General features: G+C 41.9%; 1 protein-coding gene across 2 annotated transcripts in view; it reads left to right on the top strand.

Annotated features, from left to right (window-relative positions):
- LOC123515415 overlaps nucleotides 1-9,392 on the top strand; it is a 54,045-nt gene extending 44,653 nt beyond the window's left edge. For both annotated transcript variants that reach the window (XM_045273961.1, XM_045273960.1), the window contains exon 14: nucleotides 8,667-9,392. In XM_045273961.1, coding sequence (XP_045129896.1) covers nucleotides 8,667-8,825 — 159 coding nt within the window. In that variant the 3' untranslated portion in view covers nucleotides 8,826-9,392. The remainder of the gene's footprint in view (nucleotides 1-8,666) is intronic.
- The last annotated feature ends 6,419 nt before the right edge of the window (nucleotides 9,393-15,811 follow it).

The following is a 15,811-nucleotide window of genomic DNA, read 5'->3' as shown; positions in this document are numbered from 1 at the left end:
ACAAATGGCTGCAGCCTTATGTTTGTAAACACAGACACTTGCCACCACGTGGGTAGAAATAACTCAGAAACCGAGGCCTTGAGAGCCCTCAATACACACAGCTTATAACCGTGGCATGTGCGTGTCACGGGGAGCACACTCGGTTCCTGGCGCGTGAACTCAGCCATGACTCGCACATGTCACAAAACACACATCCGGTACTGAAGGGGTTAAGGAGTCTCCTTGAGACTGGATGAATAAAGAGGTGCCCTTGAGTTGTGGTAGACTTTGCTAGGTATTGTGTGAGATTCAATACTGGGCAAAGTTGGTTTCTGGCCAAAGGATGAATAACTATAGAAGGAGTGTGGTTTGCGCTCTGATTCTTGTAAAGGAAATCTGGACGCACTGCTAAGACGATGGAGCCGTCTTGACGGTGTGAAATGCTCTTGCGAGAAAAGGTTGCCATTTCCGCTCCACAGTTACCAGTAGCTAGTGCTGTGAGGATAAGGCATTTATGGAGCAAATCTTCTTCCGACGTGTCCGTGTTCCTGAAGCGAGGTTGGCGGAGGAATTGGAGAACCTCTGTTAGATTCCACCGAATCTCTGGGAATCGTTGAAGAGGTTTCTCAAGGAACAAGGACTTTAGGAGAAGGGTAAAGTGTGGATCGGATAAATCTAGACCCGTAGCCTCTGTTATCGGGAGAGCTAAAGCTGATTTATATGAGGCGATGGTTTGAGAGGCAAAGTTCTTCTGGAATCGTAGCCATCAGATAAACTGGAGAAGGAGAGGCAGAGATAAGATTGTGATTGGTCTGCTCCTGATCCAGTCTTAGAAAGCACGCCAGGCGTGTTCTTGTTGCTGGCATGTGGATTCATGAAAGCCTTTAATTAGTGAGTCTGCCACTTCTTCTCCGTACCTTCTGCTGAAGATGTGGTGCAAAAATGTAGCGCGATCCATGGAGCAGATGGAGACCATGGTGCTAAGTGAGTCCTGCCACCTGCAGACTGGCTGGGGAGATGGAGGAGAGGTAGTGAGTCCATTGCCCAGGACACTGTTGAGTTAGGCGTGCTGATGAAGAGCGAGGATCCAAGATGAGGACCAGCATTCCCTTGAAGCTCTGGATCTGAGGTAGAAATTGATCGAGCATCAATGTTGGGGGGAACAAATATGCTTTCTGCCACCTGTTCCAATGGGTTGAGAGAACGTCCACTGCTGCTGCTTGTGGATAATGGAAGGGACAGATGAACGTTGACAATTTTGAGTTGAAGGGGGTTGCCATCAAGTCTACCTCTAGTGTGCCTGCCCAATGCTGAATCCTGGAGAAGTCTCGTGGATACAGTTCCCACTCTGTCGGGATGGGTTCTGGGCGAGATAGGACATCGGCTAGAACATTGCGAATACCCGGAATCCGTTTGGGAATTAGGATCAAATTTTTTCGTATGATGGTATCGAGCAACTCCTTGTATACTTGGTGCATCAGGGGACTCTTTATTGAGCCCTGCTTCATGCATGTGTAGAAGGTTGCTGCGTTGTCCGTGAAGACCGCTACACATTGGCCATCTTTGACCAGATGACTGGACAGTGCGATTCCGACTTTTTAATTTGAGAGCATTGATGTGGAGAAGTGCTTGATGTGGTTCCCACTCTCCGCTCATGGTGATCCTGTTGGCAATGTGAAGACCCCATCCGGTCTTTGATGCGTCTGTCCAAATAGTAACGTCTGGAGGAGGGGGACGAAGGCGCTCTTTCTCGTTCAAGGCGTCGGTGTTTACCCACATCTTGAGGAGATTGACCAGTTTGGGGCTCAGGTTCTTCCTTGAATTGTCGTTTGGGAATTCTCTGAGAATGGGAGTCAGAGATCACTTGTGGAAACGAGTCAGAAGAAGAAATTGAGAGGTGAATGCCAACCCACCTAGGAGGCTCTCTATCTCCGACTTGGAAGAGTGTCCCTGGCTTAGGATGAGGGAGCACTGCTGACGGATCTTGTCTGCATTGAGTGGGAACACTGATGCAGTGTCCACAGGAAACCGAGCCATTCTTTCTGCTGACTTGGAACTGGTTGTGACTTCTCGAGGTGGATTAGGAATCCATACTCTTGGAGGATGGTAGCTGTTTGGAAAATTGCCTTCGAGCAAGCTTGTGCTGAGTTGTCCCAAACAATGAGGTCGTCCAAATAGCTCAGCACATTTATGTGTTCTGAGCGTAGTTGATAAATGATGGGACGTAGGACGGAAGTGAACACCAGGGGAGCGACGTTTAGGCCAAACGGAAGACATGTGAATTCGAACCGTTTTCCGTTGACTTGAAAACACAAGAATTTTTCATTGATGGATGTATCTTGAATGTCGAGACATGCCATCCATGCACCATGAGGTAGGATTTGTCTTAAGCGCTGGTGGCTCATGAAGCGGGTAGACAGTGGTTTGATGTGGTTGTTCACGGATTTTAGGTCGAAAACTAGATATAGACCGCCAGAGGTTTTGGGTATCGTGAAGACCCGAGAAGTGTGGCACATCAAGCGATTGCTTCGGATGATGGCTCCTTTGTTGACATACTCGTTTACTAGGGCCATGCAATCGTCGTCGATCGCTGGTACTTATATGGCTTATAAGAAGCTTTGGATTGTTTCTGACCTTGCTTAACTCTGTTTCCTCCCTGGTTCTTAGGTTTATTGCCTCTGGAATGTGAATTGGGGGCCTTAAATTTTGGGACGTAGATGGAAGGTCGTGCCGGTCTCGTTGGTTTGAGAACCGGTACGAAGTCTGGAGCAGTGGAGTTGGATGATGGTTTGTAAGGGGACCTGCGTTGAAAGTTAGAGGAGCTTTGTTTGAAGCTTCGGCGATGATCTTTGAGTGGACGGTCCCTTATGATGGCTAGCTGACGACCCTCTGCTTTTTGGAGAGTCGATTGAATGGTTCCAGCTGCCGATTCATGGATGAGAGTAGGACCGGCAGGGAGGGGAAGATCTTGGACCGCAGCCCGGACATCCGCCTGTGGCATGTCACGAGTAGAAAATTCAATCAAGTTCCGGCGGTGATGGACTGCCCTAGTGACTTGGTAGTCCATGTTGCTGTCGACACCTTTCTGGAAGGCGTCGACCACTGCTTTGAAGGCACTGACTTTGTTTTGTGTTGAAGAGAGGTTGGCAATATTATGTAAAAATTGCCATGCTAGTTTGATTCCCAGAGCAGAGCGAGCGTCCCTTCGACATTCATGGTTGATGTCTCGATCCACCTTTGAGGGCTCTCTGGTGGTTCGTCCCTCTTGGTAATCCTTAAGAAGATGGTGACTTATAGGGGAAAGGGAACGGGCCTCAAGAAAGCTTACCAGCCTTTGTAGTTTGGGGCCTTTGGTCCGCAGTGGGACATGAGGATGAAGAGGCTGGCGTTTGGCTTTGTCGCCGAAGCCTTTTGCCTGGCTCACAACGTCGGCATACTGTTTGAGCACTTCAGATTTGTTGACAATGAAGTCGCTGTCTTGGCATAAGTGATCGTCTACTTTCCAGTCAAATCCGAAGTTGTGCTTTTCCCCGGCTTGAACAATGCGGTTCAGGGAACGAAGGAGGTCACGTTGGGACGGATTGTGTTCTTTCTCCGAACCCACTCTACTGAGGCGACCAATATACAGGTAACCCCCGTTTAACGAAGGTTCACACAACGAAATTTCGCTACAACGAAGATTTCGTTTTACTACCATCTGCTCGTTTAATGAACACGAAACTCGCTTTAACGAAGTTTTATCTAGGTAATTTTTTTCCAAATTTGAAAGCCCCACCGTATCATGCAAGCTGACAGGCTTTTGAATACACCAGGAGCTGCTGGTACTAAGGCCTGCCTCAGGAGAAATCCTGAGACACCTGTTGAATAAAGATCAAGATCAAGCCTCTCGTGGACAACACAGGCACTGCTGATACAAAGGCCTGACTCAGAAGAAATTCTGCATCACCTGTAGCATCAAGATCAAGATCAAGATCACGCACCACTCACTCCCTAGTCAAAACATAACAGCGTCACCAGCAGCTCATCTTCCCTAGTTCAACTTACCACCAAAACGCCCTGCAATATGGCCTAGCGTTCCTAAGAAGACCAGGAAGTGTCTTACTCTCGAAGTGAAGTTGGGTATTATTCACAGACAAGAGAGGCCAGAAAACTAATAACATTGCTTGCCACCATCTTGACTCCATCTACTGTCTACTATTTTCAAGTCAGCAGACTCTATTAAGAAGGCTGGTGAGGCTGTATCTTCCTTGAAAGCTAAAAGAACCACCTGAACTCATGACTCTACAATGGATAAAATGGAAAGCCTTGTGGAAATGTGGTACATAAGTTTTGTATGCGGTACCATGATGCGCACTTTGTTTACATTCCACAGGTTGCTGGTTAGTGTATTTCCCGTTTCACTCTCCCTCCCTTCATAAAGTTAAGATCATCAACATTATAAAGTTACGTACATACATACATTAGTGTACATTATAATGACTTAAATTAAATTACCTAAATGTTTAACTTCATAATTTTTACTTTCATTAACCCTTTTACTGTACTATGATGCACTCTCGCTTTGCTTACTCTCAATGGAAGTTCAAATCAGGGGTTAAACTTGTTATAATCAGTTCGCTTAACGAAGTTTTGCTTAACGAAGTGTTTTTTAGGAACGTAACCCCTTCGTTAATCGGGGTTTGCCTGTATTCTAGGGCCGGGTATTCGGAGGGGTCAAGGAAAACTACCACTTGGCGATGGTTTTTCTTGGCCAGGTGGAGGCAGCGCCGGGGTACCTTTGGTAGGTTTCTGGCCACTAAGCCCTCTTCGTCTAGGCATGCATTCGACGACATGAAGTAGTAGGTGAGGTCAGGACGCATCTAATTGGCTGAATGGGAATCTAGAATGGGCTTGTCAGTAGGATGACTTGTTGATGGTCTCCAGCCAGAAGGGGAAGGGCTTGATCGGATTGGAGGGCAAGGTTCAGGTGGTGACTCGTCCTCACTGTCTGTCCCGAACAAATTCCGAGAACAGCGGTCTGGCAGAAGATCCATTGGTGAAGCCGGGCGAGAAGAAGCTTCACTCATGTAGGATCTAAACGGAGAACCCTCATCGGAGTTGAAATGACAGGAAGGAGATCTGGAGTAAGCTCGCTCTCGTGAGGAACGGCTGCTGCTCCTAGATTTGAGATGTCTTTCTTCAGGAGAGTGGCAAGAGGGCCGATGTTTGTTATCGGAGTGTCTTCTGCTGTGGAGATGATCCTTCCGTTCTTGGCTGGGAACTCGACTAGAACCGTGTCTCTTTCTCTTGCACTGATCCTTGAAGCGACGGAATTCCTCAAATTCATCACGGAGAGAGGAAGAGGGGGATTTAGATTTTTCCCGACTGGGGAGGTGCCTCGAGTATTTAGAAGGAGGTTTCTCTGAAGACATACTAGGGCTCGAGATATGGCGCGAGCGTTTTCGTGACCCTTGAGAAGGAGAGTGAGATCTATGTGAAGAATCGTGGTTCCTGGGGGCCAACTGATCTTGTTTGGGGTTTTGAGGAGATCAAGAGTTAGGAGGATCTATAAGAGGCATACGTCTGCTTGATTCCCTATCAGATTGGATCTGAGCTTCTGAGATGGCAGTGGAGAGTAGATCCATCGTGGGATTTAGGGTTTCTGATGAGGAGGCCGGAGCGCAATTTTGAGGAGCCTGGTTTTGGGTGGAAAGAAGTGACTCCGCTCTAACCTATTTCATGTTATTGAACGTGCCCATCCAGTCCTTGAATCGTAAGGCAAAGACCTCCTGGGAGACGAAATTAGATAAGTTTTTCCGGGTGGCTGCTGCTTCCGCGCCTCTCAGTAACTCCTTCAGAATCTCACGTTTCCTAGAGGACACGTCTTGATTCTTGGATTTGGAGTCCTCCAGAAGTTTAATGCATTTGTCACAGCAGTCAGGGTACCACAAGGCAGCATCATGGTTAATGCAGGGAGCATGCCTCAAACAGAGATGACCCTTCCATTTATCTTTGCTTCCCGAGCAGTTCTTGCATTCCCCTCTTGAACTTCGTGAAGAGTAGGAACGTGCTACGGGCGTGGCTGTTGGGACTGACTGTGATGATCACTGAAGGTGCAGGGATGGTGTTGGGACTTGCCGGGGAAGGTCTAAGATCTCAAAGGACAGGGAACAGGCTGTGTCCTCTTGAGTAGAAGCTTGTAGAATGGATGTAGAGTTCGCTGGACCTGTTGACATACAAAATCAAATGCATCAAGGAAAATGCTGGACTAAGCATGTAGCTAGTTATACCACAAGGATAACAATAACAGGTATAAGAAGCAAAGGCTTCTCAACTCCTGAGGTCTAAGAGACACGATACCAGACAGTAACGTGGAGGGAGCTCATGTTCTAGTACCACAAGGAGAAAAAGAATCCCCTTCTCGAGACACTCTTCTAAGAAGGTGAAGGGTCTACCTCCCAAGGTTCCAAGGGGAGAAGGGGGGAAGGAGGGAAAGTCTAAAAGACTATGCCCTACCAAAGTGTACCGTCAAGGAATACACTGAAAAACCACTTCCCCGGTGGGGGAAGAGGCTCCCCCCCTCCCTGGAAGGAAATGGGGGGAAGGGGGAAGTCTAAATAAACGACCCCCAAAGTAGTACCGAATGCAGCATGCATGCCGTTGGCTCGGCTTACTGGAAGTAGGTAGGGATCAAAGCAACAGGGGAGGCACAGTCAGAGGCTCTCTTGGAGGAGCTCATCTCAGTAAGAAGACTGTGCTGAGACTGCCAATACTCGGTAGCGGACTTCCTTATATAACTTCGGTCGATTTAAAAAAAAAAAAATCAATCACGGGAAACCTATGCTGTCTTAAAAAAAAAGTCAGCATACTTTTCACTGATAAAAAAAAAAAAAAAAAAAACCAGCATATCCACGCAAAAATTGACTACGTAGTTTCCCGACTAGCAACTTTTTCTTTTGAGTACGCTACCTCGAAGAGACTCCCAGCTTCTGAGCTAAGGGGGATGTCCAAGAAAGGTCAACCTTCTCAGCACTTTAAGGAGGGACCAAGCTGGTAATGTACCCAGGGATACCCAACCGAAGGTTGTCTGCAGAGAGGACAAATATGTGCTTTTCTGGAGTCTTGTATAATCATTTCCTGGTCTTTCTCTTCACTCCTTTTCATTATAATCTCTTCTCTCATTTTATATTTCCATGCAGGTCTTCTATTACTTTAACCCATTTCCATTACATGGCATTTCCTGGCATTAAATTCTAATTTCCACTTTGTCTCCATTCCCAGATCTTGTCGGTATCCTTCTGCTATTCCATACAGTCTCTGCTGTTCCTTATCATTCTCATAAGTTTCACATTGTTTGTAAACAAATTTACGTAGCTACTTAAACCCTCCTGTATATCATTAATATATGCTTGGTACATAATTGGTTTCAGCACTGATCCTTTGTGATACACCACTAGTAACTGTGCTCTTATTATTGTCCTCATTTCCCTATCTGTTGTTAAGTAGTCTGTCATCCAGTTTAAGATATTCCCCTGTACGTATTCCTGCAATGTGTTCTATTTTCCATAATCTTGTATGTGGTACTCTGTCAAGTCTTCTTGATATCTAAGTACATCATGTCAACCCATCCATCTCTCCCTTGTACTTCATCTATTGCTCTTCTATAAAAGCTTAGTAAATTTGTTATGTATGATCTTTCTTTTCTAAAACAAAATTGGGAGTTATTTATTATTTCATTTCCCTCCAGATGTTCTAGCCATTTTTATTTAATAACAATTTCACAGATCTTTCTCACAACATTAGTTAGTGACACTGGTCTATAATTTAGGAGCTCAGTCTTTTTTCTCCTTTGTATATCAGGACTATATTTGGTCTTTTCCACTCCCTTGGTACCTTCCCTTCCTTTAGAGAGCTGTTTATTACATTTCATTGTTATGGTTGTCTTAGGTTAGCATTTTGTTGGTCTTTAGAATAATCTTTTTTTTTTTTTTTGTATGGACATTATTATAAGGAAACTGAGGGCTAATTTTGTCTTTGAAATTTTAGTGTAAAAGGAGTATTTAGATAGTTGTGAGTAAGAGAAGCATCCATTATTTCAAAGGGTTTGTTTAAGGCCTTGTATTGTGAATTGTCTCACTGTGTAAATGTGTACCTATGACGAAAGATTCAGAGGATATGGTATTCTACATATTTGATAGGAAGCAAGACTCATTTTTCTATAGATGCCTGTCTTTTATGGGAATAAGGCAACATGTTTAAGCAAGATTTTTGTGATGTGTGTCATTTTTGCCAGTGAATGTTACACTTCATTAGGAACATTTTGGTTTTCTAGGAACTCAGTATGTGTAAATGTTATTGTTAGACAAGAATTCAGATTTAACTATTCCCTCACAATATTCAACCCCACACAATCTTCATTCCCTCACTATCTTCACTCCTCACCAACTACCAGCACCTTTATTCTCCTCAACAGCCACCACCACCACCACCTACTACTCCCTCACTCAATCACCAGCCTCTACCTTCATCTCCTCACGACCTAAAGTAACGTAACCTAACCTAACCTAACACAACCTTAACCTAACCTTAACTCTAATCTAACCTATCCTAACCTAACCTAACCTAACCTAACTGAACCTACCCTACCCTGAACATAAACCTAACCTTAACCTAACCTAACTTAACTTATCCAACCCTTACCTCCCCAGATGGTGATAGAGAGCATTGTGTACCGGCTGTTGGACTTGTGTGACTCGCATTGCCTGCAGCACTTGTTGGTCGCCCTGCCCCCTGCCACCACCACCTTGCTCAAGCATCTCCATGACAACTACGTCACCTTCCACCGCTACAACCCTGGTAAAGTGTAGTGCTAGATTGGTAGTGGAAGGGATTGTTGTGGACTTTTTCTACAAGGGACGTTGAAATGTTGGGGGAATGATGGGCTGTCTGTATTTTGTGTATTGTCTCTTTCATTCTCTAAGTAATATCCAATGTTGCCTTAATGATCAAGAAGAAACAGTTTACAATTACTACATGCACTAATTTTGTTTAAGAGCAGCATTTATATTGTTTTATTTAAAAACCATAATGTAGAAATCTATAAAGAACTTTCCCGATTAGCTTCCTCTTGCCATGAATTGAGAGTAGTGAATGTGTTATTCTCCGGGAACATCATGCTGGTCAGTAGTGTTGATTGTTGCCTGGAGTGAGTCATTCTTGGTTGCATTTGTCATGTTTTGTGAAAGTGGTCCAAGTTATTGAGAGACGAGTCATTGCTAAGTTGTCTTTCCTGAGCTGTTGTCTTGGTACTAAGTGACATTAACCTTTTGAATAAGGTTTGAGTGGTATGTTATTTTTATTTTTGTATTGTTTTACTGTAAGCAGACAGATCATCAATGTATTTAAGAATTTTTTTTATATAAATTGTTATCAAATGTCTGAGATTTTCTGCCCTTCAAGGTGGATATGCTTAATATATTTTTAAGGTTTGAACATAGAGGTGATGCACAACTAGAGAGATGATCAGGTATAGTATAGAGTGTCATGTGGATAGTGTCTTTCATGTCATCAGCCTTGCTTATGTTAGTTAGACTGTGTTGTATATTCCTTGTTATTACCAGCCTCTTAGAAAGCTGTTTTGCCTTTTCAGTCTGAAGAAACAAGAAATACTGTGTTGTTGGGTTGGACTGATGCCTGCTTTTTTTTGATGTACTTGTTTTCTCTGTGTGTCATTTTCAAATTGAATACAATACAGTGAATGTCTTGCAAGAATATAGACACTCCACTCTGATTGGCTTAAGACAGACAACTTACTGGACAAAGGTCATGTTAGGAAGAGGAGGTCAAGATTTAACAAAGTGTGTGTGTGTGTATTTACCTAGATGTATTTACCTAGTTGTATTGTACAGGGTTTGAGCAGGGCTCATAGTGTCCTGTCTCCATTTCTTCATTTATCTAGTTTTTCTGTAAAGTTATGCACACTATGTGCTGTAATAATTCCATTATCCAATGCATTCCATTTTTCCACTATTCTGTGTGGAAAAATGTTTTTTCCAATATCCTTAACACACTACCTCATCCTGATCTTTGTTTTGCCGTTTATAAACTTGTAGAAAAGTTTGGGTTCATCCTTACTCTAATATATTCATTTATAGTATCTTTGTACTGCTGACTATTATAGTAATTCCCCTGCTTTAAGAGTTTCTTCCACTCTTTATCCTTTGCCATTTTTGCTTGTATGCATCCAGCATTGTACTAAGCATGTATTTTTTTCTGAACTCTATAAACAGGAACTAACTTTTTTACTCCTTCATTGTATTTCTGTAAGAATATGTCATATTTCTCTTGTACAGTCTTCCTGCACATAATATTACTCCACTCAATATCAGCAAAATAACTCCTTAATTTTTCAAAATCCGCTCTTGCATAATTTAATCTCTCTCCTTTATAGTTCTCTGTAACTTATCTCATCTTCCTCCTGCATTTGCATCTCTAATGTCACATGATCACTTTTCCCCATTGGACTAAGGTATTGTATGATTGGAGGGGACTCTGGTTTCTTTGTGAAAACTAGGTCAAGCAACAATGTTTCTTCTTCCCCCCTGTACCTTGTTGACTCCTCCACCCACTGGTCCATTGTATTAACCATAGTTAGCTGTAACACTTTCTCACTCCACTGCTCAGCTTTATCCATTACTTCCATCTCTCTCCAGTTTATTTTTTACAGTTAAAGTCTTCAACTAAGAGTATTCTTCTATCTCTTCCTATCATGTTATCTAGGCACTTTATCACCTCTCTTTGCATATCTTTATGCTCTTCTGATCCCCATGTATTTGTCTTTGGTAGAACATATGTAACTATAATTTTTCTTTTCTTCAAATCTTTTGTTCTGATTGTTACTCCCATTACTTTCACTTTGTCCACACCATATTGCACATCCTCCATACATATATTATCATGAACCATTATTAGCACTCCTCCTCCCCCTTTATCCTTCCTGTCCCTCCTCCAGGTATTATATCCCTCTTCTTTAAAGTTGACATGAATCTCTTTTTTTCAGTTTTGTTTCAACGATGCACATTACATCCAGCTTTTTCTCTTTCAAATAATCCCAAACTTCCAATATGCTTGATAACAAACCATCTATGTTAGTATAAGTCACTCTTAATTTATTGCTTCCCCCACGACCTCCTCTTTTTTCCTTAGGTACCACTTCTTTAGTGTAAAGAATGAACGCTATGTTAAGAATCATATATCTACTTTACTATATTCTTGATAACTTTTACTTGGTATCGAGGGTGTTTTCATGATTATTAGTGGAGAGAGACACTTAAGAACCTGACCTAATCAACCTCTGTGGCCATTGAACAGGAGTTGCGATGAGAGAAAGTGTTGAACAATACGAGGGAAGACAGAAGCAAGGACGAGGGTGAGGGTGGGAACAGTTGGATCACATTCCTAACCCCTTCAGTACTGTGACTCATTTTTACCATGAGTCTGAGTGTGATTGGACGATTGTATTTACTTTAGGAAGGGTTCATGGAGGTCAGAAGATTTATGGCCTGATTTTTCACTATTTTAATCCCCACATAGGTTTTAAAGCTACTAAGTCGAATGAGTATGAAAACGAGTCAGCACTGGAGGGATTAAAACTTCTGCATTGTCTTGACAAGGATAGACTTTAGTAGTGGAAGTTAGTGAAAGAATCCAAAGGTGCTGTTGAACGTCAGAACCCCTTCAGTACTGGGAAACATTTCTACCTTGAGATTTGTCTAGGATTAGGAACATTTTATCGAAGCCCAGAAGATTAATGGCAAGAATCTTTACTATTTCAGTCCCCACAAAGTTTCCAAAGCTGCATAAAATCACTACATAATAAGCAGAATTAATATATGATCTATTCATAGCACAGAATGGATTAAAAACTTCTGCACTGCATCTTGACAAGGACTTACTCCAGTATAGTGAAATTTAATGGGAGTTTTCAAAGGTGCTGTCGAATTTCTTAATGATGTGTTATTAGAGAACGATCCTTTAGAATTTTAATCGTGATGGAAGTTCAGAGCGTTTAAGAATACAGACTTTAATTAAGGCAGAGAATCCATAACGAGGAAAGAGTGGATGGAGAGTCAGGATACGAGGAGCAGGGTAACAAGTACGGTGGTGGTGGTGGTGGTTTTGTAATGGCGCCTTGAGACATTGCTCTTTTCCTTCCACTCGCTGTTGGTGCTGTTGTTAAAGAGATAAGAAGAGTAGACTCATCACCACCACCACCACCGTCACCACCACCGCCACCAAAACAGACGACGTCAGTATTGTGTTGTAAATTTGAACTTGTATCATCCTGAAGACCCATCACCATTAACTTGTCACTTTTTTTTTTTTATTTATCTTATTATTTATTTATTTTTGTTACATTGTTTAATTGGTGATAACTTTTGCTGCTTGATTACTTGCCAGGCTGTTGTTGTTGTTGTTGTTGTTGTAGTTGTTGTTATAGTTGTTGTTATCATCTTCCTACTACTCATGCGCCACCATCTCTTCTTCATGTATCAGATTTTCTTCTCCTCCTACTCCTCCTCCTCCTCCTCCTCCTCCTCCTCCTCCTCCTCCTCCTCCTCCTCCTCCTCCTCCTCCTCCTCCTTTTCCTATTCTTCTTTTCTGCTTCTTCTTTTCTCCTCCTCCTCCTCCTCCTCCTCCTCCTCCTCCTCCTCCTCCTCCTCCTCCTCCTCCTCCTCCTCCTTTTTCCTATTCTTCTTTTTCTGCTTCTTCTTTTTCTCCTTCCTCCTCCTCCTCCTCCTCCTCCTCCTCCTCCTCCTCCTCCTCCTCCTCCTCCTCCTCCTCCTCCTCCTCCTCCTCCTCCTCCTCCTCCTCCTTCTTCTTCTTCTTCTTCTTCTTCTTCTTCTTCTTCATCCTCCTCTATTTTTCTTCGCCTTCTCTTTGTATTTTCTTGTCTTCTCGTATTTCTTTTCATTTCTTGTTTATTTCATCCTTTCTTATTTATTCTCTTCGTTTTCTTTGACGTTACTTCCTCATAAAATCATCCTTAAAAAATTGTACACAAATAATCAACGGAGGAAAAAAAAAAAAACAATGCTGCTTTTCTTTACTTTCTTGCATATTTTGTCTGAATTTATTGACACAAAGTTGTACACACATAGATTATAAATGCATAAAGAACATTGGTTGATGGATGGATGGATGGGTGGGTTGTCAGAGAGAGAGAGAGAGAGAGAGAGAGAGAGAGAGAGAGAGAGAGGACATAAACATCAAGACAAACACGAAAAATGTATATAGAAAAAAAAAACTTGAGTGTGTGTGTGTGTGTGTGTGTGTGTGTGTGTGTGTGTCGTTCATTGTAGGGAAGGGACAAAAAAAGGTGAGCCCAAGTAATGATTCAGGGAAAAGGAGACGATGAAAGAAAAAAAAAGCTAAAAAAAAGAAAAGGTGTCCCTGAGGCGGTGAAGAATTTGCTGACTCACTGCTTATAATGTCTCTCTCTCTCTCTCTCTCTCTCTCTCTCTCTCTCTCTCTCTCTCTCTCTCTCTCTCCTAATCATACTATATTTTTCCCTATTCTTCTCACTTTATTTTGTTATTTTACTTTGCACTGAGAGAGAGAGAGAGAGAGAGAGAGAGAGAGAGAGAGAGAGAGAGAGAGACACAAGGACGCTGCACCACAAACATGGAAAAAACAAAAGTAAACAACAACAACAACAACAACAACAACAACTACTACTACAATTACTACTACTACTACTACTACTACTACTACTACTACTACTACTACTACTACTACTACTACTACTACTACTACTACAACAACAACAGCACTCAAAGCAAACAAAACTTACTGTGGCATGCTAGGTAACACAGAAGTTAGTTTGAAGTGACTAGGAATGATCTACAAATGATTGGGAATGACTAGGAATGCCACAAAGTTACTGGAGGCAACTAGGAACGATAAGAAATCACTACAGAAGGCTAGGAATGACAAGGGTAAGGCTAGGAATGTCTAGGAATGACAGATGCTTATGTGTAGGTAGATAGGAATGGCTGAGGCTGACTTGGAATGACTATTATTGGAGGAAGATGGTTAGGAATGCATAGAGGGTGGCTGGTAATGACTAGGAATGAACCGTTTAGCTTGGAATGAAAGGAGGATAGCTGGGAATGGCTAGGAATGAATAGAATGGTTGGGAATTGTAAAGTATGGTTGAGAAGTGGCTGGTATGGGCTAGGAATGGCTGGGAATGGTTTGGAATGGCTGGGAAAGTCAGCAGATCACACGAGATAGTTAAGCTGCGTCACCTCCTCCTCCTCCTCCTCCTCCTTTTAAATTTCGTGACCGCTTTTGTTCTTTTCTTTTTTTTTTCTATTATTTATTTTTCCTGCAGTGTTCTCTCTCTCTCTCTCTCTCTCTCTCTCTCTCTCTCTCTCTCTCTCTCTCTCTCTCGTCAGTTTAACATTATGGCACTATAAAAATATCTGCACTTGTCCTTGTTTTGTCTTTGTCATGTTCTTGTCTTGTCCTTTTCTTGTCCTTGTCTTGTCCTTGTCTTTGTCCTTGTTTTGTCCTTGTCTTGTTCTTTTCTTGTCCTTGTCTTGTCTTTGTCTTGTCCTTGTCTTGTTCTTGTCTTGTCCTTGTCTTGTCTGTCTTGTCCTTGTTTTGTTCTTGTCTTGTCCTTGTTTTGTTCTTGTTTTGTCCTTCCTCTTGTTCTTTTCTCGTTTTGTTTTACTAATTTCATCTTATTTTCCATGATTGTTTTTGTTCTTTTTCGTATATTTTCTATATTTTTTTCCACCATTACTTGTTTTTAATCTTCTCTATTGCTTTTTTTTATGCTTTCTTTCATTATTTTGTGTCTCGTCTTAATCTTTCCCGACTTTGTTCTTTTATTTCTATTTTCTTTTTAATTTTTTTTCCTACTTTGCTGTTCTTATCTTTTGCACATTCTTCGTTTTCTTTTTTTTTCTTTTTCTTTTTCTTCGTCCTGTTCTTCTTGTTTTATGCTTCAATCTTTTACACTTCACTTATTTTTCTTTTAATCGTCGTCTTTTTTCTTTGCCTCCCGTGTCTTCTACCTCCTCTGCCTCCTTCTCCTTTTCCTCTTCCTCCTCCTCCTCCTCCTCCTCCTCCTCCTCCTCCTCCTCCTCCTCCTCCTCCTCTCCTCTTCCTCATCTTCGTCTTCAGATTTAGATTTAAGTCAGACATTTTTTCAAGAACTTCATACTTAGCAAATACATCTTTCATTTCTTTTCACTTCTTTTTATTTTGATTATTTTCTCTATCTTCGCCTTTCATGTCGTCTTTCTTCTCTTCAGTTGGTTTATATTTTTTGCTCGCGTATTTTGTAGACAAATGCTTACAGAGGACAAATTGAAGACACAACGAGCCTACAGGTGCAAAAAAAAAAAAAAAAAAAATCTCTGTTGCTGGAGTAGAAGAAAAAGGCAATACCATAGAAGAAAACACACACAAAAAAAAAGAAAAGAAAGGTATTATGAGGAAGCCATTACGTTTACGCGTGGTACAGAGGACGAATTGAAGATGCAGCGAGCCTAGAGTTGAAGAGATATGGGTCTCTGTAATAACGGTAAAAGAAAAGGCAATATAAAAGAAAAAACAGTAAAAAACAAAGGAAATAGCAAGAAATCATTAAGCTTTACACATAGTACAGAGGACGAATTGAAGATACAACGAGCCTAGAGTTGAATAGATATATACTTCTGTAGTAAAGATAAAAGGCAATATGATAAAAAAAAAACAAGAAAAAGCAAAGGAAATAGCAAGAAATCATTAAACTAAGTGCAAAAAAAAAAAAAATGCTTTAGTTAGAATAGAAGGAAAAAGA

Source organism: Portunus trituberculatus, chromosome 39 (assembly GCF_017591435.1).
Source record: "Portunus trituberculatus isolate SZX2019 chromosome 39, ASM1759143v1, whole genome shotgun sequence".
NCBI classification, from domain to species: domain Eukaryota; kingdom Metazoa; phylum Arthropoda; class Malacostraca; order Decapoda; family Portunidae; genus Portunus; species Portunus trituberculatus.
Note: the sequence above shows the minus strand (reverse complement) of the source record. Positions and strands in the feature narration are given on the sequence as shown.